The sequence below is a fragment of the Corvus moneduloides genome, chromosome Z (genome assembly GCF_009650955.1).
Source record: "Corvus moneduloides isolate bCorMon1 chromosome Z, bCorMon1.pri, whole genome shotgun sequence".
Classification (NCBI taxonomy): Eukaryota; Metazoa; Chordata; class Aves; order Passeriformes; family Corvidae; genus Corvus; species Corvus moneduloides.
The window spans coordinates 15,055,225-15,080,837 of NC_045511.1; the positions used below are offsets into that span (position 1 = coordinate 15,055,225).

At 54.5% G+C, this 25,613-nt stretch overlaps 6 protein-coding genes across 6 annotated transcripts; all 6 read right to left on the bottom strand.

Annotated features, from left to right (window-relative positions):
* Positions 1-1,484, bottom strand: LOC116437755 (avidin-like). The gene is made up of 4 exons (XM_032095888.1): positions 1,413-1,484; positions 670-880; positions 441-573; positions 1-34 (listed from the first exon to the last, which is right to left on the bottom strand). Exons 1-4 carry the CDS (start codon positions 1,482-1,484, stop codon positions 1-3), a joined length of 450 nt encoding a protein of 149 aa, XP_031951779.1.
* Positions 1,485-3,342: 1,858 nt separating this feature from the next.
* Positions 3,343-4,993, bottom strand: LOC116438555 (avidin-like). Its single transcript, XM_032097522.1, has 4 exons — positions 4,911-4,993; positions 4,203-4,416; positions 3,671-3,791; positions 3,343-3,511 (listed from the first exon to the last, which is right to left on the bottom strand). Exons 1-4 carry the CDS (start codon positions 4,980-4,982, stop codon positions 3,412-3,414), a joined length of 507 nt encoding a protein of 168 aa, XP_031953413.1. The 5' UTR covers positions 4,983-4,993; the 3' UTR covers positions 3,343-3,411.
* A 3,915-nt stretch (positions 4,994-8,908) lies between these two features.
* LOC116438530 (avidin-like) lies at positions 8,909-11,157 on the bottom strand. The gene is made up of 5 exons (XM_032097465.1): positions 10,965-11,157; positions 9,963-10,064; positions 9,646-9,859; positions 9,174-9,294; positions 8,909-9,092 (listed from the first exon to the last, which is right to left on the bottom strand). The coding sequence occupies exons 1-5, from the start codon at positions 11,037-11,039 to the stop codon at positions 9,059-9,061; spliced, it is 546 nt and encodes a 181-aa protein (XP_031953356.1). The 5' UTR covers positions 11,040-11,157; the 3' UTR covers positions 8,909-9,058.
* Positions 11,158-13,649: 2,492 nt separating this feature from the next.
* LOC116438097 (avidin-like) lies at positions 13,650-15,523 on the bottom strand. Its single transcript, XM_032096712.1, is given in 5 exon segments — positions 13,650-13,896; positions 13,966-14,086; positions 14,498-14,570; positions 14,572-14,709; positions 15,406-15,523. Coding segments are annotated over 4 exon segments (324 nt in total). The 5' UTR covers positions 14,668-14,709; positions 15,406-15,523; the 3' UTR covers positions 13,650-13,862.
* Positions 15,524-16,610: 1,087 nt separating this feature from the next.
* LOC116437941 (avidin-like) lies at positions 16,611-18,071 on the bottom strand. The gene is made up of 4 exons (XM_032096334.1): positions 17,938-18,071; positions 17,630-17,843; positions 17,092-17,212; positions 16,611-16,756 (listed from the first exon to the last, which is right to left on the bottom strand). Exons 1-4 carry the CDS (start codon positions 18,007-18,009, stop codon positions 16,714-16,716), a joined length of 450 nt encoding a protein of 149 aa, XP_031952225.1. The 5' UTR covers positions 18,010-18,071; the 3' UTR covers positions 16,611-16,713.
* A 2,671-nt stretch (positions 18,072-20,742) lies between these two features.
* Positions 20,743-24,865, bottom strand: LOC116437942 (avidin-like). The gene is made up of 2 exons (XM_032096335.1): positions 23,825-24,865; positions 20,743-23,424 (listed from the first exon to the last, which is right to left on the bottom strand). The coding sequence occupies exons 1-2, from the start codon at positions 24,108-24,110 to the stop codon at positions 23,300-23,302; spliced, it is 411 nt and encodes a 136-aa protein (XP_031952226.1). The 5' UTR covers positions 24,111-24,865; the 3' UTR covers positions 20,743-23,299.
* Between the last annotated feature and the right edge of the window lie 748 nt (positions 24,866-25,613).

Below are 25,613 nucleotides of genomic sequence, written 5' to 3' on the forward strand. Positions count from 1 at the left end.
TTATTTGATCCGTGTGAAGATGCTGGTGCCAATCCTGCAGAAAACACCAAATCAGATGGGATCATGTATGCTGTGGAGGGTACAGAGGGAAAACCAAGGGGGGCATTGTGTGGTTGACTGGGGTACTACAGGTTCAAACACCCTTTAGCAGAGGCTGTGCCAGGTGCTGGCATCTTTTCCTCCTCTTTCCCTGCTGTGGAGAGTGAAAAGATGGTCCTGGAGGGGACCCCACTTTGGCCAGACCCCATCCTGGGATCCCCCACACTGAGGCACATCTGGCATGCAGAAGTAGATCATACACGGATGCTCCTTAGCCCTTGCACACCACTGGTGACAAATCCATTTCACCCTCACGGTCCTCCCATGCTTCACCCTGTGGGATTTCTCCCGTCTCCATGCAGGAGACCCTGGCAGAGCAGTGGCTGGGACCCAGCACTCACCGTGTGGCTTTCCAGTCCTCATCAGGACTGTCAGCCACCTCTCGTAGGAGCCACAGGGCATGCAGGGTCTCCTCCCGGTTGGTGTCTACATAGCACTGGCCCAGGAAGACAGTTGTCCGGGCAGCCTCTGAGTCTGGAAGGGTTTAAGGTGATGTGAGTCAGGCAGTGACAAGGTCACCCTGTGTCCTGCTGGCATCCTTGCTACAGGATGATGGCCCTTGCTGCCTACCTCGGAGCCGCCAGTTCACGGTGAAGTAGAAGGTGGGCTGTGGGACCAGCCCTGTGTCTTGCTGGGAGCCCTCCAGTGGTGAGGTGAGGAGTTCCACGTGGCCAGCAGCAGGTCCCGGCAGGTAAAAACCGGAGAATCTGTTGTCCTTGTCCAGGGTGGACACAACCATCCGGCAGCCGGTGTCACTCCGCCACGACCCGGAGAGAAGACACTGCAAGGCCAGTGCTGTGGGTTGGAGTGCCCAGGCAGGGAGGGGGGCATCCTGCTCCCACCCCTTCACCCTGGCTCTGCCCAGAGATGTCTGCAGCACTGAGTGGTGTACCGCGGACCTGATGAGCCACTGGCATTGCCACCTCAGTGCGAGCGTCGTGTCTGAGCACCGATTGCCTTCAGCTCAGCCGCTGTCCAGGACGATTCCACCCACCCAAGAGGGAGTGGGTCCCCCCATGCTAAAGCAGCAGGTGTGCTGCTTTTCCTACACTCAAGGGATGAAAACAGGAGCTATCTGTGGTATGGCTCTGTTTGCCTTCCTCTGAATGATTTCCTGGAATGAAAAGCGTCCTTGCAGGAGCAGTCCCTTCCTCCCAACCTTGTCACAGCTTCCATCAGCGCTGCACAGTGCTGTTCCCACCAGTTCCAGCAGCCCAGCCCTGGCTCCCTGTTGAGTTATGATGCCCCAGCAGCAGAATTTGGGGTCTAGCAGGGTGTCAGCACCACATCCTCACTGTCACGTCTCCCCATACCTTCCTCTCCACGGGGGAAACACACACTGCCAGGGCAAGGGCGAGGACCAGGGCAAAAGCAGTTCTCCCCATGGCTGCAAGGCTGCTAAGAGCTCCCCCAGCCCTGCAGCCCGCCCCCCTTTATAGGGCTGTAACTGGAGCCCCACCAGCACCAGGATGGCAGCTGTGAGATGAATGGCTTGATGTCAGGGTGCCCGGGACAGGCAAGGGAGGTGAGAAGGTCTGCGTGACCTGGTCAGCGCTGAAGGAACACAGCCATAAACACGGCTGTGCAGAGGGATGGGAGTACAAGCTTTTCATAAGGCCCTATAGTAGCCTGGAAATCAACACCTTCTTTGGGAATCTGCCTCCCATGCACGAAGGCTGGAAATTACCACCTATTTCAACATTCACCTCCTTCCTGCTTTGCTGGTGCCACTGCTAGACCAGCATCCTGAAGCGCTGCATGAGAGGGAAGGCTCACTCATTTCAGAAACAAAAACTTTTCTCCAGCCTCTTCTGGGTATCAGCTGCTGATTTTGAGGCTTTTGCTTTTACTTTTAAGAGAGTTAGAGGAAGAAGTAACTGCAGCAGCATTACTGAGGTCCCAGCAAGTGTGTTTGCTAAACACACAGAACATGATAACCAGCGCTGTATTCACACTTCTTCCTTGTATTTTCTGCCCTAAAGGACCTCTGATGTACAAAATGCAGTGGGCACTGTCCCTGTGCTCCTGAGCCATCCCTTTGCTGTGATGCCTGGAGCAGGCATATGGCTGTGGTTGCTGAAAATTCTGGTGGGATTCAGCCTGAATCAACACCTGCTGTTTCCAACACAAGCTGTGTTTGGGGCAGGGGATGTTGGGAGGGATGCAGTGTGCAAATTGGGGGCAGGGGAGTGCCCCTTTGGGGTGGCACTTCTTAGTGACCACGCTAGCCCTGGCACACCCTGGCACCCTGTGCTCAGCACATCTCTCTCTCAGCTAGGTAGCCTCAAAAGCTGGGCCGAGCAGAAAACACTTCTCTCCTAACACATCCCTCCTCCTTGTTGTCTTTTTCAGTCCCAAACTCATGGCCTATCACAGGGGCTCAAAAAAATTCTCCTGGGGATCTTCTTGCTCTCATCCTGGGTGGCACAGTCTGTTCTTTTGGCCTGACACCACCTCCTGCCTTTCTGTGCTGTTTGGCAGGGACAAGCCACCTTGTTAGAGATCCCAGGGTGGTGGCAGACATCCCTCCACTTCATGGCACCGTGCTGCAGCTTTGCTAGAGCTGGGCCAGGCTTGATGGACTGTGTGGCCACGGTGCTGTTATCCCTCAGACTGGGATATTTTTGTAACACTTCCGCAAGAGGCTTCTTCTTCACCCACAGACCTGCCAAAAGCTTTGTGTCGAAAGAGTTGGCTAAGTCTGCCAGGTGTCTGCGGAGGCCAATAGAGTGGCACTGCCAAAATTCAGTGGCAGAGAAGGGGAAAATCCCTGAGTGTAACCCAGGGGATGGTAAAGGATGAGATGGGATGGGATGGGATGGGATGAGGACTTTAACTTATGCACATTTTACTTGGGCTGCTGGACAGCACAAAGGAAGTGCTTAATCAACATCTCAAATCTACTGATAAAGTTGCCTCCATTGCCCAACTCTACAGAGCATGGAGCCCCAGTACTGGAAGGGGTCTGGTGGGAATGGATGTGAAGGCACCACAAGGAAGTGAGCTGGATTCAGGATGCTGGTGCCAGTTCTGCCACCATCAGGCAGGCAGGAAATGATGACACAGGGTGGAAGTTTGGGTTTAGAGGAGATGGGAAATGAGCCCAGGAAGGCGGATGGATGGGATCAGGGAGACATGCAGACATCCCTGGGGAAGTGCAGTGGTGAGACCTCACCTCAGCAGGGGTATCTTTGGGGACAGAAGGTGTATCAGGGACAGACTTTAAAAAAAGGCAACCACAGCTGATGATTTTTAAATTTTATTCTCATTTGGGAGGCAGGTTTTTCTTGCCTTGTTGAGGGGTCAGGTTCATCATTGGGCTGACGAAGACACATCTTCACAGGGAGGGGACAAACTCGGCAGGATCTTTCCTTTTGTGGTGCGTTTGCGTGTGAAGACATTTCTGCCCACCCTGTGAGAAGTTGAGAGTTCCTGTGGGATGACCCACAGACACTGCCCACTCAGAGCTGCCAGTGCTCACAGCAGTGATGGGGTGTCCCTAAATGCACCCCAATTTTCCTCAAGCGAGGACACCTCTGTGGGATTAGTGTCTCCCGTATCCCACCACTACCTCGTGGCTTTCCAGTCCTCCTCAAGGGATCCGACAGCTTCACGCAGGAGCCACATGGTGGTCAGAGTCTCCTTTCCACCTGCATCCACAAAGCATTGCCCCACGAAGGCGGTGGTGGCATCTGGGAGGAAGCGCTTATTGGGAGATCCACGGGGAAACTGGCTGCCATTCCCCACTGCCCTGCCAGACACAGCTGTGTTCCTGCTCCAATGGCCACACAACCACCAAACCATGCTGGGGGGCCCCGCCCTTTCTTTGTGGCTCCCTTGGACAAGGCAGGATCTGTAGCACCACATCCCACTTGCGCTAACAGGGTCTGAACCCACTGTGGTCACCCCAAAGATGTTGGGTGAGGAGGGGCTGCCCTGTCCAAGCCCAGCACTGCTCCTTAGCCCCACATCCTGCAGGTGTTGCTGCTTAGCTGCACCAAAGCAGCACCCAGCTGAATTCCTGGCAAAAGAAAATTGCCACTGTCTGCATGTGTGGCTCCCATTGATACTGCCATGCCATCCCCAGGTGTCCCAGCACTTACTGGAGAACTTGTCCCAGCGCACAGTGAAGGCAAAGGTGGACCAGCCCTCCTCTCCAAGCTGCTGCTGAGCACCCTTCAGGGGGGAGATTTGGGCACAGCCCCCAGAGAGGGTGACTCGTGTGAGGTATTGTCCCTCGAAGTCCCCGTTGTCCCTCAACGCTGAAATCTCCATCAGGGAGCCCTGGTCATTCCTCCACAGTCCGTTAAGCTGGCACTGAAGGAATACAGCCACGTGCTCTCTGTCCCCACACACAGAGGGACCCCATCCCTGCTGCTGCCCCACACCAGGAGCCATGAGCCCTGCTGTGAGTGCAGGACATGGCCATCCCTAATCCCAGTCTGGGGAAATGCTGCCCCAGAGTGCTGATGGCTGCTGAGAGGATGGTGGAGCAAGGCCAGAATGTCCCAGCCCTGCAGCATGCGCGGTATGCCCAGACACAGACCTCATGGAAGGGGGTGCCACATGCATGGTGCTCCCAGGCACAAACCCCGAGGGATGGAATGCCCTGTGCATGGTTCCCTTGTGGGAACAAATCTTTCTGGAGGTGGTACCAGGTGGCTGAGGGTGATCCAGGGATACCTTGCCCTCTGCCTGGACTCGGTGCTTGCAGAGCTCTCCTGCTTGTCTAAGCCTAAAATGGCATTTAAGAGAACTCCTGCATCCCAGTGCCATGTCTGCCGCGCTCCCATTGTCACCCATCCCTGTACCTTCCTCTCTGCAGGAGCAATACTCTCTGCCAGGGCCACGGCGAGGACCAGGATGAAAGCGCCGCTCCCCATGGCTGCGGGGCCGTGCGATGCCCGGCTCAGCTCCCTCCCTGCCCTGCATCCCAAACCCCTTTATAGGGCTGTAACCGGAGCCATGACGGCTGGCAGCTGCGGAGTGAGTGTCCTGATGTCAGCGTGCCCAGGTCAGGGGAGCTGAGGGGGTCTGCGTGACCTGGGCAGCACTGGAGGAACGCTGCGGTGAGCACGGCTGTGCACGGAGGTGGGGATGATTTACACATCCACTGTCCAAGAGGCTCTGCCGACCCGTTCCTTGCTCAGTGTCCGAGCCCTGGGGGCGGGCACGGCCTGACACTGTCCCACTGCCACCGACCCAGTGCTGCCACCTAAATACTGCACCTAAAGGCTGCAGCAAGAGCAGTCCGGCCAGCTCTGCTCCGCTCTACTGACATCACCATGTGTCTGCCAGCAGCGGCTCACCCCTGTGACCGTCCCCTCCTGCACTGTAAGAGTCTGCTGCTCTTTCTAAACTGTTTTTCGTCCTGGCTGTGCTGGGCTTTCCTTGGGTTTGGGACCCAAGACTGTCGCTGTAGTAGGAACTGTTGAATCAATAATTTTTCCAAGTGCAGAATGGCTTTCCTGGAGGATATGTAGACATTAAAATTTGCTTGTCCCTGTGGGAGGGTATGTCCTGTGCCCGGTGCCTCCCTAGACCTTGCCACATGCATGATGCTTTGAGGGTGGGCAGGGCCCTGTCCGACCCTTCCCAAGGGGCTCCTGATGGTGCAAGACTGTAATGGGGGTGCTCAGACTGCCTGGCATTGGCCCAGGGACAGACACATCCTCTAAGACATCGCCCTAAACAGGTGAATGTGTCACTGCCAATGCTGCAGGGGAAGACAGAGGTGGCATCTGGCTGTGTCCGGATCATGGGCTGCCCAAGCACAAGGGATGAGATCTGCTTTCACAATCCTTCTCATCTTTCCTGGGCCTGAAGACAAGGAAACCCGCTCTCCTCTTCCTCAGGGAGCAGGATCCAGTGTTCAAATTGCACTTCGTTTTTAATAAAAAAATTACAGAGATGTATTCAACTCTCATCCTGGGGACTTGCTCCAAAAGCCTTTGGGATCTTGACACCCCTTGTCTTTGCTTGCTGCCCAGCTGGCTCCCAGCACCCAGGGCTCAGCACTCCCCCATGGACTCCCTGCAGCACCAACAGGTGCAGCCCCAGGATAGGCAAGCGCCCTGCAGCCCACTCACTGGCTTTCCAGTCATCCTCGAGCATGTCAGCCTCATCTTGAATGATCCATGTGGTCTTCAGTATCTCCTTCCTGTCATCTATGAAGCATTGGCCTGAGGAGGAGGTGATGAAGTCTGCGGTCTGTGAAGGGATGGGATGAGATGGTGCTGAGATGGGGCTGTCCCTATTAGGCAGCCAGTTTGTCAGTGGGAAAGGCTGCTTGTGGGTCAGCCTTTCCCCCTCCCCAGCCTGCTGTCCTGCTGGGACCTTGAACAGGTGTGGGATATGCCCTCATCCACACAAAGGGTTTTACTGACAAATGTGATTAACTCAGCTGTAGGATGGGGAGGCAGAACACATCTGGGAGGGTGCCCTAGTTCTGAACCAGCCCAAGGAAGGGCTGAGAATGTAACTAAGGAGCTCCTCCATTCTCTCAGGATGGCAGTCTGCGCTTGGCAAGGCTGCAGCTAGAGCAGGGCCATGGAGAGAGGTAGAAGAGCAGAGTGCAGAAACAGTGGAGGGGATGGGAGCTATGTGTCCTCACTCACCAGTGAAGTTATGGCTTGAAAATCAAATTTCCTCTTTTGTCATCTCTGCAGAATGGCATGGTACTGGGTTTTGCTTGGGCACACACCCAAACCCACCAGCCATGGAGTCTCACGAGTGACCTGGGAGCTCCCTCCCTCCATCTGCTTGGGTGGATCAGCAGCTGCACTGAGATGCTGGGCACCATGATGTTCAGTGTTGAGACATCTGTAAACGGTCGACAGGAGCAGTCCCCGCAGAAACGGTTGTGTAGGACAGTTTTCCACATGTGGTCAAGACATGGAAGTGCCGGGTGACCCCTGCAGTGGAAACTCCTTCTCCATTCTAACAGTGACTATCTGCTTGAAGGGATTTGATCCTTATGCAAGCATCACCCCATGCCAAGATCCTAATAAATTAATTTTTCAGGGTTTTTATTTAACTGATACACTGTGTGCACAAGCACCTGTGCCACACAGATGTCCGTGTGATTGCAGGTGCCTCCTGCTTCTGCCAGCTCCCCCTGCCCCTGGAGGCATCCACAGTGTGTGAATGACCTTGATCAAGGCTTGTCATGCAGCGGAAATAGTGGGTTTTCCTCTCAGGGTCTGCAGCAGGGCTGAAGGGGAAGCCCTGCTCACATTTGCCTTGCTGATGAGGCCGTGATAGATGAAAACAAATGGTGCTGGGTTTGCAGACCAGCACCGTGAGCAGGTTTGCAGCTGGATAAAACCCAGATCTGATGGATGCTGAATGTGCATAAGGAAACATCCCCACCTTTAGCCACTCCCAGATGTCTGCAGGCACCTCTGGCACACCATGTCCTACGTCCTGTCACCCCATATCTGAGGGGTGCCAGGGATGTGTTGCAGCTTAGCTGGGTGCCCTCATAAAGGGACTGGCCTTGCAAACATCTCTGCCAGCTCACACCCACCACACCTCTCACAGGCACGGTGTCTGCCTACCGGGGTTTGCAGGATGCTCCAGTTGGGGTCAGCATCGATGCCTTGCTGAAGTATCCTGGGAATGCTGCACAACCTCTGGAGAGCTCTGCCCTGGGGAAATGTTGGCATGAAGGCAATAACAAGGTCTAGAGGATGCATGCAGTGAGGCTGAAGGCTTAGCAGGTGCCTCAATGCTGAGCTGGACATGCTTCAGGTGAGAGCAGAGTCCAGTGGTCCCTCTGCCCCTCACTTTCCCAATTCTCAGCCTCCTCTAAAAGCATGTAAAAGGTTGTGTGGTTACATACATGCATAGCAGAGAGCTGGTGTAAAGGCTTTCTGGTCAGAAAGGCTGTAAGGGAACTGAAAAAGCTGGAGAAATGCCAGCAAGGCACTGAGAAGGGAAGAGCAGCACTGCTTTAGACGGGGAAGATGAATGCCAAGGAGAAAGACGTGAGGAGCAAACCACATGCAAGTGTGCAACAAGGCAGATGAAAATGCAGGGCAGGCAAACTTACTAAAGCCATAGGTGCTGTTAGTAAAGCTCTCCCACGTGCAGCATTCACGGGAGAAAAACCAGGGGAGCAGTGGGAAGTGACAGCCCCAGCAGCTCAGTTCTATTTTTAAGTTTGTCAAATCCCAGGCAGTATGCTCAGGGCATGCAGCACTGTCCCAGGTTATTTTGAGAATGAAAGACACAGGGTCTAAGCTCAGATTCAGATCCAGAGCTGATTTCCTGGAAATCATTTGCTTTGCCTTGGAGGGGTGCCCAAGTCAGCACAGGCACTGCCCGTTTCAGTCAGTCACATAATCCACTGGGCAGAGATGTGAGGCTGCATTTGCTGGTCATGGCTTTTCCAGTAAATCACATGTTTCCTAGGAAGAATTTTGGGCTGGATGTACTGCAGCTACTGTCCCTGTGTGGCTGGTACAGAGCAGCCTTTGGCACTTTTCAGGAGTGTGGACACAGCTGAGACCAGTCACCTGCCTGCTTGAGGGCAGTGTCAGAGCCAGCGGCCCCCCAGCCAGGTTTTTGGGATGCAGAAGAGTTCCCCAGCCTACCCTCCCTGACTTTCAACAGGAAAGAGGGACTGCTGGTCACACTACGTGTCAGAGGGATACTTTGGGGATACACCATCCTGTTTGGTCTGGAAAAGGGGCTTCCTTAGGACCAGTCTCTTCCCAGAATAAGGGAATGAGGGTTTCATTCCACACCCACCCACCACCACGTTTTAGCCCAGCTTTTCCAGGACATATCCACAGACCGCACAAGGTTGTGTTTAAATATCTTTAATTTTATTTGGTGTTCTTTGATATATCTTCCTCCAGAGCTGGTAACATCAGGACATGCTAGTACATGCTGATCCTGCTGAGGGGACTACTGTCTCCCAAGTGTGGCTAGAACAAGATGCTTCTCCCCCCTTTCAGCTCATTCGAGTGAAGGTGTTGCGGCCAATCCTGTGGGGAAGCAGTAGCTCATTGGTGCCCAGCCAGTAGCAGGGTAGGGATACCAGATGGTTTGGGGGTACCTTGGCTCACCTGGTGGCTTTCCAGTCATCTGTCTCCGAGTCGACTTTCTCCCGCAGCAACCAGGAGGTGTGCAGGACCTCCTTCCCATCAGCCCCATTGAAGCACTGGCCCACAAAGACAGCTGTGGAGTCTAAAGCAGTGGTGGCTATTAGCATCTCAACAGGACCCCAGCTGATTTTGGAGCTTCACAAGCATCCATGGGTTTAATGCTTGTGGAGCCCGTGTGGATCCTTGTATTTGCAGGGAAATTTTGTGTACCACAGATGTTGTCAAAGCAAGCCCCTGTGCTGCCTTACTCAAACATTGTTTTGGGAGGTGTCCTGCTGTCTGCTGACACCATCCAGAGTGGGGAGAGATCGGGGAAGGAGAGACAGGGGACAGGAGAGAGAACAGAAGGATTGGAATGGGCACTGGGACCTGCCTGAGCTCCCCTCTCCATCCCACTACCCCATCCAACAACAGCTGTCATGCAGCTACAGACCTGAGAACTTCTTCCAGTTGACCGTGAAGCCAAAGGTGTCCTGTTCATCCTTATCCAGGTGCTGGGAGCCAACCAGGGGGGATGGCTGGATGGGACTCTTGGCACTTGACACGGCGGTGTGGTACTCCCCAGAGAAGGTTCCATTGTTGTCAACGTTGAATACATGCATTTTGGAGCCCAGATCATTCTTCCACCAGCCAGTCAGGTTGCACGGCTGGGAATGAATAGACGTGTCCCTGGGGGCTGCCTGTACACAGCCCTTGCAGGCTGAGCCCCCTGCCCACAGCCCCCAGTGCCCACAGGGTGCGGGCACTCACCTTGATATTCCTTGTGCTTTTCCACTGGCTGCTTGTGGCTGCCTTTTCCTCTTTCTCGTTGGCCTTTTTCTTCTCAGGGTCATCACCTCTCTGGCAGAAGAGCTTGGAAGAGAACAAAAACACAGGTCAGGCTGTGGATGGTGGCACTGCAGAGTGTTGCTGGAGTCCTGTGAGTGCTCTAGCATTCATTTTTAAAAGACATGATTTATAAAGTTGCTGCTATCTCTGCCATGTCAAGGGGGCCAAAAGCTGGGGTAAGCCAAGCAAAGCGAGGATGTGAAGAGGAAAAGTGAAAGATGGGAGCCCTGGACAGGCAGGAACCTGGGCAGGACCCCTGCTGTAGCCCTGGCAGGTGAGCTGTGTGAGTCCAGGGCGCATCTGCCCGTGTTTGTGGGGACCTGTGCTGTGCTCAGCATACATACAGCATGACAGGGAAGCCCACTGGGATAGGCACAGCCCTCAGGTCCACGGTGGGCTCAGTCTCAGCCAGAGCCCTGCACATCCCACCTGCAAGGCTCTGGCTGGAGTTCCAAGCACTGCCTGTTCTCTCCCACACCGCGCCGTCCGAGACAGGGGCAAGTCACCCCCTGCGGCAGGGTCCCCATGCTTCCCCCGCCCCAATTCCCTCCAAGTCTCCACGAGGGAAGTGGAGGATTTCCAAATGCATGCCCCTTGCACCAGGGAAGGAATTCCCACACACATCCCTCCCAGGCACACGGACAGCCCTGGAGCATCTCTTCCCTCACCTGCCTCGGCTGGAGGTCCGGTCTGGATACCCTCTGGAGCAGGGGATCCTCCTGTTGCCGAGTATTCCCCCCCGCAGAAGGGTCTTCCACACGTGTCCCATCCCTAACAAGCGCTGCAGCTCCCAGATCATATTCCACCCTCCGGTGAGTCTCCCACTCGTGTCCCTCCCTGAACACCGGGACCCCCAGGCGTGCTCCCACGCCGACTTCCCCGGAGCCGAGTTTCCCGCGCGTGTATCCCAGCAGGAATTCCCACCTGAAAGCCCTCCGCCACCGCGGCCAAGGACACCGCTACAGGCAGGGCGACAACGGAGAGGACGCGGCGGCTCATCGGGATGCGGCTCAGGATGCAGCTCGGGATGCAGCGGCGGCAACGAATCGCGCCGTGCCACTCACTCACAGACTTTTATTTTTCGGCTCTGCCACTGCTTTCCGGGAAAGCCCTGGGCGGTACCGGAGGAGGGGAGTAGAATAGGGACAAGAAGGGGAACAGAGACGGGGACAGCGACAGGGGTGGGGGCGGGAAGGAGTTGTAGGTTGTGGTGGGATGGGAACGGGAATTGGGGTGGGGATGGGGGCAAGGATGAGGGGTGGGGGATATGCACATGGATGGGGACGGAACAGAGGGATGGGGATGGAAGCAAGGGTGGGAGGGATGGGGACGGGGCAGGGATGAGGGATTGGAGGCAGGGATAGGCATAGGCATGGGCACTGGAACAGGGGTGAACATGGGAGTAGGCAGAAATAGGGATGCAGGAGGGGTTGCGTGGGGCTGCCCACTGACGCCACCCAGCCTGGGGGTTTTTAGTCCCATGTCTACAGGTTGAGGGCTGTTTCCATCCTGCCCTGCAGGAGCTGTTGTGTCCTAAAGCACCCTCTGGTCACGGCAGGGGATGGACGGAAGAGCAGAGAGTCATGAGGGCTGGGTAAGGTATGTGTGCAGGGACAGCAGGTGATCTTCAGTGGGTCCAGGGATTTGGAAGATGAAGGAAGCAAACCTGCCCCAATAGCAATAGGAAGGCACTTTTTTTTTTTTTTTTTTTTCAGGTTTGCAAAATTGCAGGCTATTGCATAATAGGGCACTGCAGGCTGGAGGTGAGCAGCCCAGGTAGCACCTAAGGCAAGAGGAAAAGGCAAATTAAAGGGCAATAAAAGGGCAGGATCACGTCAAGGTCAGGGACAGGATGTGGGATGGTTAGGACAGCTAATGATCACAGACTATGATAAAGAAGAGGTGCCACCTCCAGTGCTGATTTCTTGTAAACTCTCTGGTTTTACTTTCAGTTTCCCTATTAAGCAAGCACAGTGCTTGCATCATCCTGTGTACTACTGACTGCCCTCTCAGGAGAAACCAGGAGCCAGGGAATTTGCAGGTGTGGGGGTAATGAAATGACAAAAATCAAGTCTTATGCCCTGGGCCAACATGGTTCTGAGTCGCCCTGTGCCCCACTGTGCAGGGCTCCCAGCCTCACCCTCCACTTCCTCCTGGGTCCCAAGGCTTTAGCCTCACAGACCACTCAGAGAAGCTTTTGGGTGCTTGTGGTGCTGGTGACAGCCACAGTGGGCATGTGGGGAGGGGAAGCAGCAGAATGAGCCCAGCACAACCAGGGCAGTGCCAAGGATCAGTGGGGATGAACCGAGGGCTCTGTGTGGAATGCAGGTGCGAGGATGAGGATGCAAGGGTGAGGATGAAGGGCTGAGGATGAAGATGCAGGGGTGACTTTTGACCAAAAGCTGGACCACCAGGCACATCAACCAGTTGTGCTCAGTCAGTACAAGCACACCCTGGAGAGTCTCAGGTGTGTGCACTCTCTGGGAGCAGCCCCAGAGCCCAGCAGGGAACGAGGGAAAAGCGCAAAGGCTGAGGAAGGCTGGGGAAGGACAGGCACACTGTGAGAGGAAGAGGATGGTAGACAGGCCCTGACAATTTCTCGGGGCACTGTGTGCTTTCTGCCCCAAAGTCCCTGCTCCATCCAGCAGTCTCTTCCCCCAGCAGCCCTGCAGCCCACAGGCAGCACTGTCTTTCACCCCCTTTGCACCTCTCCCTGCCCACACAGCTTCTCCCTGTGGTGCTCAGGAGCAGGAGCTAGGAGCTGTGCCTCATGGGTTAGGTAACTAATTCATGAGCTGCCGAAATGATGGATTAGTGAGGTCAAGTGTTAGATCAGTGAAAAGGGCATGGTACCCTTATTTGATTTGTTTCCTGTCCGAAGGAGCTGGTAAAATAGAGTTTAATGTTCAGATAACATCCTGTGAATCTGAACGCCAGAAAGGATCTGTATCCTGTTCCACCCTCTGGCTGATAAGGTGACAGCCAGCCAACGGGAAGCACACTGTACACCTGCCTACATGCAACAGGTACACCTTCAGGATCTGGTTTTACCCACCCAGTCTGCCCAGTAGCTCTGCCTGGAGTCCCAGGTCTCTCTCCTGGTCCCCTCAGCATTCAGTCTGGACTTTGGACCACCCCAACACCCCAAATTCCCTTCTGTGGGGGCTGGCACCCAGCTCTCCCCCATATGTGCATGCAGCACTGAGACTCCCATCCAGAGCAGCAGCTGGAAATGGAGTTTGACAGGAAGATGGGGCAGAGTGGGGTGCAGAGACACGGGATGAGGCCAGGTGAGAGTGCTGGCTTGCCCACATGCAGCTTTCACCCAACCCTCAGCTGTGGGGTATCCTACTGCCACACACTGGGTGTGCTGCCTGGAGCCACCCACCTCAGGGCCCCTGTCAATGTCCCAAATGGGTGCACAGGCAAGAAGGCACCTGTTGAGGCCTGAAGCCATGCTCAGGAAGCAGAATTACTCAGCTACTGTCCCTCAGCCCATCTTTCCCAGCCTCTCCAAAACACTTCCCTGTGCTCCCCCTCCCAGCACCTTGCTCTGCCCATGGCCACAGAATGGCTGCTTGTATCCCAGGGACACAAGGGACACAACTCTCTGCCGTGTGGAGAAAGTTTTATTTGGCTCCATGTGTGAGGGCAGCAAGTGTGGGAATGGGGAGCCCCACCAGCAGGTTGCTGGGAGGTGCTGGGAAGAAGCTGGACAAGGTGAGGGTGTGTTTCCTTGTCAGGAGCCCAGCTTGGGACTGTGGAGCGGCTTGGAAATGCAGAAGGACAGCAGGGTGCAGGCAGCACTTGTCCCTGTTCCCATCACTTGATGCGGGTGAAGATGGAAGTGCTGACTCTGTGGGGAAGATGCGTCAGCAGGATGGGAGGGAGGGCTGTGGGGTGAGATGGCAGGGGCAGAGCTCACCTGGTGGCTTTCCAGGTGTCCTTGTGTGACAGGACCTCTTCCCGCAGGAGCCACATGGTCTCCAGGGTCTCTTTCCCACGGTGATCCACAAAGCACTGCCCCACAAAGGCAGTGGTGGAATCTGGCAAGGTTCAAGTGATGGAGAGGGAGGTGAGGGCCTGCACCTCGAGACAGGGAAACCTGGGCCACCTGATCCTGGCAGACAGACAGGCAAACACCACCTGCTACATGCCCTGGACAGAGAGATGGACTTCCCTGGCCAGGTCGATCACTTCTACATCTCCTGGACAGAGAGTTGGGCATCAGCCCTGCCATGCCACTTGGACAGACAGATGGACACCCCCATCACCTCTTCCAGACAACCCTGCCACCCACCACAGACAGACAGCTCTCCCACCACCACTTCCCATGGCAGGAGTGAGTGTGTGCGGCCAACCTGTGCCCACAGCTGGGGTTCCTCTGGGGATTTGTGGCACCAGCTGGGGGGCTCCCCCCTCCCAGCATGAGCAGAGGATCACTGGCACTGCCATACCTGAGAACTGCCACTGCACAGTGAAGCCAAAGGTGGGGTGTCTCTTGGCACTGGGATGCTGCTGGACCCCTTTGCAAGGGTGACACCAGGATCTGCTTGTTGGTGGCTGCCACCACGGTGTGGTAGGAGCCCGAGAAGGTCCCAGCTGTGTTCAGGGCCAAGATGGTCATACTGGAGCCCAGTTCATTTCTCCACAGGCCCTGCAGGTGACAATGGGGATCGGGAGTCATGTGGGTGGCTTGGGCAGTGCAAGTTCCCTCTCCCCCCCCAGCTTCCCTAAGCAGTGGGATGTGTGTCCCATGGCATGGCCCCTCCGTGTGGCAGCTGGGAACAGCTCATGGGCACCATCTGGGACAGCCCCTCTCCCTCCCTGGGCAGGGCAGGGCAGGGCAGGGGCAGGGCAGAGCTGGTACCTCCCTGTTGCAGGGGTAGGCGACCAACAGTACCCCCAGGGACAGCACAGCCAGAGCTGGCAGCTTCCTTGGTCATGGATACTGCAGCATGGCGTGGCATGGCATGGCATGGCATGGCACTGCAGGATGCAACAAGAGCAGACAAACACTCTGTGCTGGGGTGTCACAGAATAGCAGAGCATGGCATGGTGAAAACATGCAACCCTGTGAGCCCTGCACACTGTGCCCCAGGGGTGGCAGAGCCTGGCACAGGACAGCACGGCACAGCAGCCTGTGGCACAGCACAGTGTGGCACAGCACATTGCAGCACAGCACAGCATGAAGTGGCACGGCACGGCACCAGAAAGCACAGCGGGAGCAGGCAGCCCCTTGGCCATTCCCAGTGCACCGCAGGGATGGCACAGCCAGTGTATGCAGCCCCTCACCCCCACCCTGCACCCGGGGCAGCACAGCACGGCTCAGCACGGCCAGACTCGGCTCCAGAGCTGCCCTTGCCTTCCTGGATGCAGCGTCCCAGGGCACGAGCAGGGCCAGGGCGAGCAGCAGCAGCAGCCCGGGGTCCCCATGGCAGTGGCCGTGTGCGGTGCCCGAGCTCTGCCTGCGCTTCCCCCGTGCCCGCCCGGCCCCTTTTATGGCAGAGGAGGCTGTGGCCGGGCAGCGGCTGCCGAAGCCGGGCCTCCTGCCAAGGGACAGCCGGTGGGAGGTGGGCAACCTGCCACTGCCCCAGGTAGAATGGGATCCTGTTCCCCTGGGCCAGGTGGGGGTCCCAAGGACGGGGGTGGGGTGGAGGGGTTGCAAAGGAGGACTCTGTGCCATGAAGGGTCACAGCAGAGGACATGTGTCAGGCCTCAGGTATGGTGACAGGAGGGACTGTAGGACACCATGGAGGGTATTGGGAATGTGTGTACTGAGCCATAACGGAGTTGTCCAGAAAAACTGGATTTGTTACCTGGTGCATAACAAGGCAGTAATTACATACCCAAGAGAGACATTGGTTATTTATTTTAGTTCCACAAGCCGGGGTCCTCAGCGTTATTCCAAAGATCAAGCACACCAACTATCAAAACATTTTGCTATTTACACATTTTAGCAAACAGAGGCATTAATGTTCGTTGGCTACAAGTTATTTAGTTCTCTTATTAATTACTAATCTCTCTCATATTGGTTAAGGACTCTCTTGTGTCTCATGCTAATTAATCTGCATGCTCAGCCTTTCTCTTCCCTTGAGTTGGTGGGCTTCTTGACTCAGTGGGCCATTAAGTCATGGTCTGCCCCTGCCAGAGTTTACCTCCTACCTGGTCGGAGCTGATTCAGCACTGAGTTGTCACCGATTCAGTTGTCTTTACTAGTTTTCTCTTATCTTGGAGGTTTTGCCAAATGTCCTGTAAATTCTGCACTCTTTGTGTCCATTACCATGAGACATCCTCCAGCCCAAGTTTTGTTAACCTCCACCCAGGTCTGAGATCACTGAAGCCTGTCAAGATCTAAACCTCAACAAGACAGCTCTACCAAGTAATATCTCTTTCTAACCCCCTGAACATAGCTTAGAGCTTGTTAGCTGCTCTCTGTTTCACAGACTAAATCTCCTTTCTTGTTGATTAGGCTCGAAAGCGTAAAAAGATCAAACATAGAAGAATATCCCTTTCTAAGAAATTTTTTACTTATCCCACATTTTGCAACAACATGACAGGAGACTGTGAGTATTTGCAGCAAAGCTTTATTGGGAGAAGCAGTTGGTTGGGGAAGGAGCAGGGCCACACCCCTGGCTCTGCCACCAGCCCGGGAACCCCCCCGCTGCCACCCTCACTCCTGTAACTGCTGGCGGTTGAAGACATTGACGCCGACCCTGCGGGGACACAGAGGAGGAGATGTAAGGGAGGGACATGGCAGTGTCCAAACCCCCACCAGCCCTGTATTCCCCCCTGCATTTGCACCTTGGCAGGACCCCAGGGTCCTTTTTTTCCTTTCTATGTTTTACCCATGCACAAAGCAATCAAGTGAACCTTGCCATCAAGCTTTCTTAAGTTGTGCTAATATCTGCTTACAGATATGAAATAGATATTAAACCTGCCTTTGCCAACGTGTGTGAGAGTGGCTCTGTAAGCGACCTAAACCACTCACTTGTGACAGCCCCAACCCCTCCGGGGTGCACAGGGGACCTGTGCAGGACAGGGGGCTCACCTGGTGGCTTTCCAGTCATTTTTGATGTTCTCCACATGTGATCTCAGCAGCCACATGGTCTTCAAAACCTCCTTTCCATCGTCACCCACAAAGCACTGGCCCGTGAAAACGGTGATGGAGTCTGCAGGGACAGGACAGGAGGTGGAGGGGAGCGTGGCTGAGGTGGCAGGTCAGTGGCCGTAGACAGTAGACCTCTGCTGTCCTCGACCTCTGGGGACTGTGGGGATGAGAAAAGCAAGCAGGAGGGGGGCTCAGGGGGCTGGGGGTGTCCCATGGAGATGGGCAGACAGTGCAGGCTTCAGCCCCTGCTGCATCTCCTGCAGGCTGGGACTGGGAGCTGACAGCGAGCAGGGAGCTCCAGGGACAAGGACGGGGGAGCCTCGGGGACACCAGAGGGAAGGGAGAGCAGTGGGGATAGTGTAGGGGAAGGCAGGGAATCAGCAAGGACACTGCAGGAAGAGAGCAGAAAATCTTTGAGGGCATAACAGGGAGGGCAGGGGATGTCCAGGATACCATAAGGAGGGTGGGAAAGAGGTACCTGAAAAGCTCCAGTTGACAGTGAAGCCGAAGGTGGGCTGGCCTTTCTGGTTAGGGCTCTTCTGCATGGCCCCCTGCAGTGGTGACTTCTCGATCTTGTTCGAGGTGGCTGTCACAGCCGTGTGGTAGGTGCCAGTGAAGACACCCTTTGCATTCATGCTCGTGATGGTCATGTTGGAGCCCAGGTCGTTGACCCAGTCCCCAATCAGGGAGCACTGGAGAGGAGAGAACTCAGCACCGGTGCCACAGCACAGCCTGCAGCCACAGCCCCCTGCCCACCCTGCCCTGTGCATCCCACCTTGACAGTACCTTTTTCACGGAGAGGCCGTGAGCTCCCAGGGCCAGGAAGAGCACGAGGAGGAAGGGAGTTGCTTGCACCATCTCTGCAGCAGGCAGACGGCTGATGTACCTGGGGATGTGCTCCTTGCAGGTCTCTGCTGATGCTCCTGCTCCCTCTCCTTTTTATTGCTACCAGGGCTGTGGGTGGCAGCTCTGGCCAGGTCATTATGCAATCTGGGTGTTTCCAAATCTGTGGTTCTCAGCCATATGAAGAGGTAATTGCAGCAAATATTCCCAGAATTGAGTGCTGAAAGTGTCCTTCCTTGCTCCCCTGGCACCTTGCAGGGAGGGCCTGGCTCCTGCTGATCAGTCTCTGCTGGGAAGTGACCAGCAGGGAAAATCCCTCTCTGGAGCTGTTGTCCATTCTGTCATACATTTGCTACATCAGTTCTGTGCCCAGTTGTTGAGGATCCTTAACCTTGGTGACCTCAGGACTGGCTGCAGTACACAGCTCACCCTTCTCTTCCTCACCAGGCATGCTCATGCAAACCCACCCACCACCCAGATTATTTTGGGACCCAGCTTTTTCCCCCCCTCCGCACCCAGTACTCATGGGTCTACAAAGGTCTGACGTGAATATTAGCTGTTGTTTTTACAAACTGGTTTGTGTTGGAAGGAAATAATTTAGTTAATGAAAAGCCAACATTCACTGAATATCTTGGACATTCGATTTTAATGGTGACGAAAGTTGTATTTACACAGGATTCTTAGATAACTCTAAGTACATATTTTTATAATTCCCCTTATGTTATATTTGTTGCTGACCAGGGAGGCTGAAGTGCATGGATTCAGCCCAGAGTTTCTCACCCATTTCTAAACTGTTTTCAAGGCAGTCTCCTAAAATATGTTTTAGTTCCACCAGTCATCGTAGCAGAAGCTGATGGAAGCTCTTCATCAGAAAATAATCCTTTTTTTGTAAGCTGGAGACAAGGCAGCTCTTTGCAATGTCTCAAAAATACTTCTCAGTCTTTGCTTTCTCTTAGATTTCACATTTGAGTCCTGGTTTCTCTCTGGCAGTAAAATTCATTGCTGTCCAGGCTGGGGAGCATTGTATTTCTGCTGCTGGCATCTCCACACTCCCCTCTCCTCCCTGCAGGAGCCCTGCACCCCTGCCTGGAAGAGTTCCCTGCTGAGAGAGCTGGCTGCTCGCCTGACATTCCTGCCCCAGTGTTTGCTGTCTCAGAAATCAACTGCATAACAAGGAATGCTTTCCCGCACAGCTGCTGTTTGCTCTGACTGCTTCTCGGCAAACAGGTGCTGCCCAAAGCATTGCCAATGTTTGGGATAACAAGTGAGGTCAGTTTGGGAAGGTTGCAGGGGGCAGGAGGGGCAGACATTATCCCTTCTCCACCACCCCCTCTCCATCATCCCCTCACTATCCCCCCCTCACCATCACCACGGTTCAGGGAGCTCCTGCAGGAACCCTGTGGATGGAGAACATGAAGTCTCCATGCTGCTGATGGCAGCCCACAGCTCATTCACAGCTGGAGGTTTATTTCAGCACCACACAACCAATACGGTTTATTTCTTACGTAATCTTTATTTTTCCTGTACCTAACAATCCCTGTAGCTTATCTTGCAGGTTTAGGGGCCAGCTCAGTGCTCAAGCATGCAGATTTCTTGACTGGTCTCATCTGAGTGCTGGGGTGTCTCCATGTGGTTTGTGCCCTCCAAAAATGAGAGAGCCAAGTGACTCAGATGTGGCAATCATCACCACAACTAAATTCTGCAATGCCATGCCTGAGCCCTGGCACAGTAGGAAGTGGAGGCAACTAGCAGGCAGGGAAGAAATCCAAAGCAGGAAGCACTGAAGAAGTTAAAAATCAGCAGGCTGTTTAAAAACCATGTAAGTTCAGGATGTTATGAAAAATAAGGGTTGGTGAATTATAGTAAGAAAGGGTTAATGAACAAATTAACTTGTTGCTCAAACTGGGGTTGTCAGCCTTGAAAAACAATAGTACGGGCAAATGTTGATGAAAATCACATCTGTGACCAAGGACTGTCCTCTCAGCCCTCAGCTACGTCCACGCAGAAGTTGATGAAAGCTGAGCCTATCTAATACGCGATTTATTGAGGTGATACAGCCAAAAGTGGAGGAGAAATCAGAAATACCCCTTTATAGAGACTGAACACCCCAACCTTTGGAAGGCATGTTGCCTGCGATTAAGGAACAGTATTGGTGTGTCAAAGCAATAGCCAGTGCAGCCAGAAGCTATGCTGGCTTCAGTGCCTGCTCTTGTTCCTTGTCAGCTGGGTTGGGACATCACTGCTATTGTTGGAAGCTGCCAACAGAAGACAAATGGAGGTGGGAACCCCAGGTGTTCCTCACTGATGTGCTGGCACCCCTGTCCCACCAGCCTTGCCATGGTGACCCTAAGGGAGCACATCTCCATCCCTTTCCATCATCTGTGGGCTCTGCCATGTGAGGATGACACCAGCTGCTCTGGTGGGGGCTGCATCCGGGACAGCCTGTCCTTCTTGGATATTGTTATTCCTCTACCCATGTGGTTGCAGGAACACTCCCCTGGGGCGTGAAGAAAAGGTCATTTGTCACCCACTGACAGCACCAGGCCACCGCAGTGATCCCCTGCCTGCACCAGTTCCCAGCACAGACAAGTGGGGGAAGAATGCTTGCAGCAGGTAGGATAGGCTGCTTCCCACCCCAGCCTAAAGGCTGTTAAGGACTTAGGGAACACTAAGCTCTAAAGGGGACAGAAAGAGCTTACAGCCCTTCCTGTGGTGTTCACAGAGATGCCCTGCCCTACCTGTGGTGTTCACAGAGATGCCCTGCCCTACCTGTGGTGTTCACAGAGCTCCGCTGCCCTCCCTGTGGTGTCCTTCATGCTCTTTTTTCTGCCTAGCTCTAGCCGAGATCAGGTGAGCTCCCTGTCCCTGCCCTGCACAGGTCCCTTGTGCATCCCCAGAGAGGACGGGGCTGTCCTACCCCATGGGTGTCCCTTGGCAGGAGGCTCTGCCCCTCTGCTATGAAAGGGGCCGGCTGGGCGTGAGGCGGCAGCGCAGGCAGAGCCCGAGCACAGCGCACACAGCCACCATCGCCATGGGGACCCCGGGCTGCTGCTGCTGCTGCTCGCCCTGGCCCTGCTCGTGCATCCAGGAAGGCAAGGGCAGCTCTGGAGCCGAGTCTGGCCGTGCTGAGCCGTGCTGTGCTGCCCCGGGTGCAGGGTGGGGGTGAGGGGCTGCATACACTGGCTGTGCCATCCCTGCGGTGCACTGGGAATGGCCAAGGGGCTGCCTGCTCCCGCTGTGCTTTCTGGTGCTGAGCTGTGCCGGGGTGGGGGGTGACGGGCTGCACGCCCTGGCTCTGCTGTGCCATGTTGTCTAACAGGCTGTATGCTCTTGTTGTGCCCTGCAGCACTAGCCAATGCCATCCCACACCATCCCACCCCATTCCAATGCCATCCCACGGTTCAGCGCCCATGACCGTGGGAGCTCCCAGCTCTGGCTGTGCTGTCTCCGTGGGTACTGTCGGCCACCTACCCCTGGTATACAGGAGTACCCAGCACTCCCAGCTCTGTCCTGCTCTGCTGGGGAGGGAGAGGTGCTGTCCCAGCTGGTGCTCATGCAACCAGTCCCTGGTGCCACAAAAAGGGCCATGCTGGCCCCACACATGCAGTACACGTATCCCACTGCTTAGGGAGGCTGGAGCAGGGACTGTGACTCAGCAGTGACCAAGGCACCCACTAAAATTCGCAGTTCCCAGCCCTGTCTGTCCGGGAACAAAACAGGAAGGGCAGTTGACCTCCCTAACACCCACCCCTCCCTAACCAGGCTGGTGTAACCTTCAAATGCTGTGCTGGCACAGAAAGGAGGAAAAGGATGCAAGGTACCCAGCCCCGGCGCAGAAGGGCACTGTGAAAAACAGCTATTATAGCATTGGCTTTTGCAGGTAGTAAAATGTAAGAAATATTATGTACCAGAAAACGTTAGGAAATGTTATGTGCAAATATGTTAAGAATAACTTTGCTATGCAGATATTAACTAGTTAATATTATAACTGGGGTCAAAGTTACAAGATGCTTTTATAACTTGAGTTATAAGATACCAATATAGCCTGAATCATAACTTTCTATACCTATATAATCTGAATGATAACGTTCTGTACAATGTAATAGCTAGTATGTGGTTATCCAATTGCTTAATGCTTAAATAAATGGAAACTCGCCAGGTGAATAATCTCAAAAACAGACAAGTATAGCTGTATTGGGAAGCAGCAGAATGTACCAATGAGAAACTAGCAAATGTAAAGTCAATTAGCCACAAAATGGAGAATTTAAACCAGTTAGATCCAGAAAGACGGAGGAACACCATAACTGCGCGTGCTCCAAAGACAAAGTCGAAAAGTTCAGATGCGAGGAAGACCTTGAGCCTTCATTGAGGAAGACCCCCGAAGACCCTTATGATCACATTACACATGCTCTAAAAAGGCAGATCGGGGGAGGAACTATGTTAATCCCTTCAAAGAGAATGTAAATTAGTTCTTAGAAAAATAATGCAAATGCATTTTGGTTTATTAATATGTATAATGTTAGAGAATATTATCAGAAGTTTGTGTAAGTTTGTGTTCCTCTAACTATGAGCCATGCACCCAGTGCTGTCATTCTTGCCTTAAGTGACCTTTATCCCCTATAGTCCCTTATTAAATGTATAAAACCCCAAAAAGAGGAGTGGGCTTCGTTTCTCACAACTCTACAGCAGTGCTCCTAAGTGAGGCCCTTCGAGCTCTCCTGGACCACTGCACAGGGCTGTGCCACCATCTCCCTCCGAGTACATGAGTGGATGGATGTGAACACTCCATAGCACATGCAGTATGACTGCTGCCAGCTTGGATCTATAACTGAGTGTCTGCTGCAGTTGTGGTAAACCCTCCCAAATCACTTCATAAATGTTAAATTAGTCAGTAGTTAAGTGCTGCCAAATCCTTTAGACAGAAACCGTTGAGAAGGTCTGAGACTAAGAGTGGTATCAGCCCCACCTAGGATCCATCAGTAGTTTAGAAAGCAAAGGGTACCTCCCTGAACTTTGTGATTCATTCAAAGGGTCTCACTTCTCCTTTTCCATCTCCAGCCTCCATGGAAATCATTCTAAATTGATTCTAAACCATTTTTTCCTTTCTATGTTTTACCCATGCACAAAGCAATCAAGTGAACCTTGCCATTGAGCTTTCTTAATTCGTGTTTTTGCAAACAGATATTAAGCCCACTTTTGCCAGCACCTGTGAGAGTGACTCCTAAGTGACCTAAAACACCCATTTGTGACAGTCCCAACCCCTCCGGGGTGCACAGGGGACCTGTGCAGGACAGGGACAGAGAGCTCACAAGGTGGCATTCCTGTTGTTTTTGAGTTTGTCTGCATGTGGTCTCAGCAGCCACATGGTCTTCAAAACCTCCTTTCCATTGTCATCCACAAAGCACTGGCCCGTGAAAACGGTGATGGAGTCTGCAGGGACAGGACAGGAGGTGGAGGGGAGCGTGGCCGAGGCGGCAGGTCAGTGGCTGCCCCAGCACAGGGGACAGTAGACCTCTGCTGTCCCCGGCCTCTGGGGACTGTGGGGATGGGAAAAGCAAGCAGGAGGGCTCAGGGGGCTGGGGGTGTCCCATGGAGATGGGCAGACAGTGCAGGCTTCAGCCCCTGCTGCATTTCCTGCAGGCTGGGACTGGGAGCTGACAGTGAGCAAGGAGCTCCAGGGACAAGGATGGGGGAGCCTCGGGGACACCAGAGGGAAGGGAGAGCAGTGGGGATAGTGCAGGGGAAGGCAGGGAATCAGCAAGGACACTGCAGGAAGGGTTGGAAGGGAGGCTGGGGTACACAACAAGGATGCTAAGAAAAGATGAAGCACCTGAAAAGCTCCAATGGATGGTGAAGCCAAAGGTGGGCTGGCTCAGCAGGTTTGGGAGGTGCTGGAACCCCTGCAGTGGTGATTCCTCAGTCTTTTTCATGGTGGCTGACGTGTAGTAGATGCCAGTGAAGACACTCTTTGCATTCACGTTCGTGATGGTCATGTTGGAGCCCAAGTCATTGACCCAGCGCCCGGTCAGGATGCACTGGAGAGAACTCAGCACCGGTGCCTGCAGCCACAGCCCCCTGCCCACCCTGCCCTGTGCATCCCATCCCTGATGGTACATTTTCAGTAGAGAGGCTGTGAGCTCCCAGGGCCAGGAAGAGCATGAGGAGGAAGGGAGTTGCTTGCACCATCTCTGCAGCAGGCAGACGGCTGATGTACCTGGGGATGTGCTCCTTGCAGGTCCCTGCTGATGCTCCTGCTCCCTCTCCTTTTTATTGCTGCCAGGTGGATGGGTGGTACCCGGGGTGCAAGTGGCACCTCTGGCCAGGCCATTGTACAGTCTGTGTGTTTCCAAATTTGGCTGGAATCCGTGGTAATGAATCTACAGGGGAAGGGTGGGACATTTCCAGTCAGCGTAACTGGCGTGCATAACAGTGTCCAGATTTTCCTGAAAAAGACAGGAATTCCCATAACTCCTTGCAGAGGGTTCTATGGCTGCATATTTTAAACACCGCACTGCTAACACTCTTGTACCTTTTACATCACAGTTTTCTACCTGTAATCACAACTAACTTTTTCATACAATTAAATCTATTATTTTATCAGAATATTTATATCTTCCCCAGAGGTCCCCTGCCCTCCCTGTGATACCTGCAATGCTCTTCTGACCTGTTGCCCTGGGCATGCTCCCTTCCACCTCCCTCAGTATACCCCTCAGACTCCATCACTGTCCAGAGGGATCAGGACTCTCCTACCTCATGGGTCTCCCTTGGCAGGAGGCTCGGCCCCTCTGCTATGAAAGAGGCAGAGCCCGGGCACCACACACAGCCACCACTGCCATGGGGACCCCGGGCTGCTGCTGCTGCTCGCCCTGGCCCTGCTCGTGCCCTGGGACGCTGCATCCAGGAAGGCAAGGGCAGCTCTGGAGCCGAGTCTGGCCGTGCTGAGCCGTGCTGTGCTGCCCCGGGTGCAGGGTGGGGGTGAGGGGCTGCACACACTGGCTGTGCCATCCCTGTGGTGCATGTTTTCTCTGTGCTGTCCTGTGCCACCCCAGTACACAGAGTTTGTGCCTGAGGGGCTGCACGTTCTGGGGGTACCATCCTATGCCATGCCATGCCATGCTGCACTATCCATGACCAAGGAAGCTGCCAGCTCTGGCTGTGCTGTCCCTGGGGGTAGTGTTGATCACCCACCCCTGCCATAGGGGGGTACCCAGCACCTCCAGCTCTGCTGCCCTGCCTAGGCAGAGAGGGGTGCTTTTCCAGCCAGTGCCCACACCACTGGTCCCAGCTGCCAGGTGGAGGGGCTGTGTCATGGGACACACATCCCACTGCTTAGGGAGGCTGGAAGTGGGACTGTGCCTCAGCACTGACTGAGACACCCACACAAGCCCCAATGTCACCTGCAGGGCCTGTGCAGAAATGAACTGGGCTCCAGTATGACCATCTTGGCCCTGAACACAGCTGGGACCTTCTCGGGCTCCTACCACACCGTGGTGGCAGCCACCAACAAGCAGATCCTGGTGTCACCCTTGCAAAGGGGTCCAGCAGCATCCCAGTGCCAAGAGACACCCCACCTTTGGCTTCACTGTGCAGTGGCAGTTCTCAGGTATGGCAGTGCCAGT